Raw genomic sequence first — 3880 nt, 5'->3', positions numbered from 1 at the left:
GCCTGTGGTCCCAGCTACTTGGGAGGCTAAGACAGCAGACTCGGCTTGAGCCCAGGAGTTGGAGGTTGCTGTGAGCTGTGATGCCACAGCACTCCACCCAGGGGGACAGCTTGAGGCTCTGTCTCAAAAATAAATAAATAAATAAACACTTGAGATTTTAAATCGATGGCAAATTTCAGCAATGACACTGGCAATGCTGAAAACAGAGTTATAATATACCATTGTGATGGCTATTCAATTTATCAAGGTGCAAAACATCATATATCAGAGGAAAAAAAGAAAAGAAAAAAAAAATTCACCTTCCAATGTGACTTCACCATGAGAGCATTTAAGATAATACAGGCCTGTACTGTAAGGCTGCTTTTAGGTCTGTAATTCATAATCTCACCTGGGTCACAGACTCCAGTGAGAAGTTAATGAAATCTATAGAATATCTCCCTAGATAAACATATATTTCCTATTATGTCTTACACAAGGCTAGGGAATAGATGAGCCTCATGAAACTGAACCATGGAACCAAAGTTAAGCATTCTGTCTTAGAACAACCAGGAAATATATTACATAGAGATACATAATCTTCCTAGAACTGGTCATAGAGATCAGTTTTTAACCAAAACCCAGAGAAAAAACAGAGCTTACAATAAAATAAAAGAACACACAAAACCAACTGTCTCTTACTTTGTATGGCCCTCAAACTGCCTGAGGGGAGCCCTCCCACTTATATCAAAAAGCTGAATTCCACCATCTTCACTGCCAGCCACAAGCAATTTACCATCCTGTCGAAAAGTGGCACAGTATGCTGTGTCTTTAAATCGAGAAAAGGTTTTTACAGGTTCTTGGGAATATCGACCATAAATGTGAATCTACAAGATAAAAAACAGTATTTCAACATATGGCTCAAGATCAGTAGTAAACTATACAAAAGATAACTAAAAATATTTTACATTATACTTACCCTTGAAGAAGCTGTGACTGCATAATTATATGGAGGCTGAGGAGAAAAGTCTACTTTTGACACTGCACCAAACTCCTTAATCTGGACAGGGGTCTTAATGAAAAATAATAAGGTATTAACAGAGTTAGAACAGGTAGGACCTATTTAAACATTATGTAATTTCTTAAGGCCATTTATTTTTCTTCTAAGTAACATTAGGTTGTATGTAACAGAGAATTATGAGGAAAACAAAAAACATCCAAATCTCATCATCTAGACCAGCGGTTCTCAACCCGTGGGTCACGACCGCATTTTTTTTTTTTTTTTTTGCAGTTTTTGGCTGGGGCTGGGTTTGAACTCACCATCTCCAGTATATGGGGCTGGCGCCCTACTCCTTTGAGCCACAGGTGCCGCTGGGTTGCGACCTCTTTTTAACAATGAAAATACACTGCGGCATTAGGAAGGTTGAGAACCACTGATCTAGACTATCCTTGTTGCCACTAAAATAAACATATGGTTAGAAAGATGTACCCCACTGTCTCTTTAGCCATTGAGTTTACTGTAATTCCTACCAGAAAAAAAAAAGGGCATGGGTATGCCTATACCAGCATACATTCAACCATTTATTTTTAAAATGACAGAAAGATGATTATACAAGTTGTTCCACACCTTGCTTCTTTTCTCTTAATAATACATCTTAGCTCACTTTTTCTATGAGCAATCCATTATAAGGACAGACCATAAGTTACTGTACCAGTCCACTACTAACGAATATACATTTTTCAAGATTTCTCCTATTAAAAATAATACTTCAGGGGCAGTGCCTGTGGCTCAAGGAGTAGGGCACCGGCCCCATGTACCAGAGTTGGTGGGTTCAAACCTGGCCCCAGCCAAAAAAAACTGCAAAAAAAAAGAAAAATACTTCAAGTAGTATCTTTATACGTGTATCTTAGCAAACTTTTGGGATTATGTCCACTGAGTACTTTCCAAGTTGCAAGAGTACAAGGTCAAAAAGTATGTGTAAATAAAAAATTATAATAAAAAATAATAAAATAAAATCAAATCATGGTAGGTCAGGAGTGATGCCTCACGCCTGTAATCCTAGCACTCTGGGAAGCCACAGCGGGAGGACTGCTTGAAGTCAGCAATTTGAGACCAACCTGATCAAAATCAAGACCCCTCCCATATTAAAAATAGAAAAGTTAAAAACAAAATAAACAGAAAAATTAGCTAGCTGTGAAGGCATGTGCCTGAGGCAGGAGGATTACTCGAACCCAGGAGTTTGAAGTTGCTGGGAGCTAAGTTGCTGGGAGCTAAGCTGAGGCCATAGAAGTCTAGCCTGGACAACAGAGCCTGACTCTGTCTCAAAAGACAAAAAAAAACAAAAAACACATGATAAATATTGCCAAATTGCCCTCCAGAAAGTATGTACTAATTTCCCTCCCTCGAGTAACAATGATGATCAAAATTTTCCATTTGTGCCAACATAACAGACGAAAAATACATCCTGAAGTATGGTCTTAGCTCTTTTAATATACTTATTGGCCATTTTACATTTCTTTTTCCACAAACTTCCTAAGCTTTGTTTTCTATTTGTAGCTCAATTCTATTTTTTTTTTTAACCATCTGTAAGCCTTTTCAGATGGCATAGAAGAACTAATTTCAGATCACTTCTTCCACAGATTAAGAAAGGCTAGAAGGCCAAGCACAGCAGTTCATGCCTAGAATCCTAGCACTTTGGGAGGCCGAGGTGGGAGGATTGTTTGAGGTCAGACGTTGGTGACCAGCCTTAGCAACAAGACTGTCACTGCAACAAATAGAAAAATCAGCAGGGTGTGGTGGTACACACTACTCTGGAGGATGAGGCAGAAGGATCAGTTGAGCAAAGAAGTTGAGGTTGTAGTAAGCAACAACGGATGATGCCACTGCACTCTAGCCTAGGCGACAGAGCGAAAAAGGCAAGAAATTATGTTCTTGCATCTGAGATTACAAAACTTAATTCATTTGGCATTGACTGATGATCAATTTATTCTGTGCTGGGTACTTGCATAGTTAAACTGATAAGACAGTATGGATTTTTATATAAAATTCCAAAAAAAATTGATATAATATTAGCTACCCAAACAATAGCTGCTGATAGATTTTTTAGTTAAGGGGTCTTTGTCAGAGTATCCAAAGTATAACACAGGCTGGAGAAACTGCCATAAACACAAATCCCTCCTTCTTCATTATCTCCCATACTCACCTTATAGTTGTTCCAGTATATTGTATCTTGGGTGATTTTTTCTCCAAGTATAGGATATGTCTGAATAGCTACAGGCTTATAACCAGACATGATTTCATATAATTGTACTGTTGTCCACGGACCAATAATTTGGAATTGTTATTAGAAATAATTAAGTGATTCTGCCCTAAGTCTGAAAAAGAAAATATTTTATATTCATATCATTCATAAATATAAACTTGTACATGTAATTTTCATTTGGACTTTTGTAAAAGGTTGTATAGAAGTTTATTGACTAGTGACCAATAAGCTATTTAACTGCAATCCAAAAAAGACAATCTAAAAGACATAGGAATAATACAATAAGGGCTACCAAACTGTGCCATCTATTCAGTATATACAGAGGCTGTACCCAAATGTTCGCCCACCTAACCGGTCATTTTACAATACTTGGGAATACATCTGGCTCAACCTTCCAGTAGCCAAACCAAAAAGAAGCACACTGGCTTAGTATTCATTTTTGACAAGAAACATCAAGGTAAAAGTAAGAAATACAAAAGTTTCCTGACACTAAGTTTAAGGTGACATTTAAGAACACAGGCTAGGTATTTGACTTCCTGACAGCCTAAAAAACGCCAATAAAAAAAGAAAAACTATTATTCCAATGTATAAGCTTAAAGTTAATTTTAAAATCTTTTTTTTTTTTTTTTGAGACAGAGCCT

General features: G+C 37.2%; 1 protein-coding gene across 1 annotated transcript in view; it reads right to left on the bottom strand.

Moving 5' to 3' along the window:
• Nucleotides 1-3880, bottom strand: part of UTP15 (UTP15, small subunit processome component) — a 17579-nt gene that overhangs the window by 11875 nt on the left and 1824 nt on the right. The window contains exons 2-4 of the mRNA XM_003785905.3: nt 3180-3351; nt 956-1048; nt 679-863 (exon numbers count right to left, since the gene is read on the bottom strand). Of these exons, the coding sequence (XP_003785953.3) occupies nt 679-863; nt 956-1048; nt 3180-3269 (368 nt within the window). The 5' untranslated portion in view covers nt 3270-3351. The remainder of the gene's footprint in view (nt 1-678; nt 864-955; nt 1049-3179; nt 3352-3880) is intronic.

The sequence above is a fragment of the Otolemur garnettii genome, unplaced genomic scaffold (assembly GCF_000181295.1).
Source record: "Otolemur garnettii isolate 467f Iridium unplaced genomic scaffold, OtoGar3 scaffold00017, whole genome shotgun sequence".
Lineage (NCBI taxonomy): Eukaryota > Metazoa > Chordata > Mammalia > Primates > Galagidae > Otolemur > Otolemur garnettii.
The sequence above is the reverse complement of the archived record's forward strand: the minus strand, read 5'-3'. Positions and strand labels throughout refer to the sequence as shown.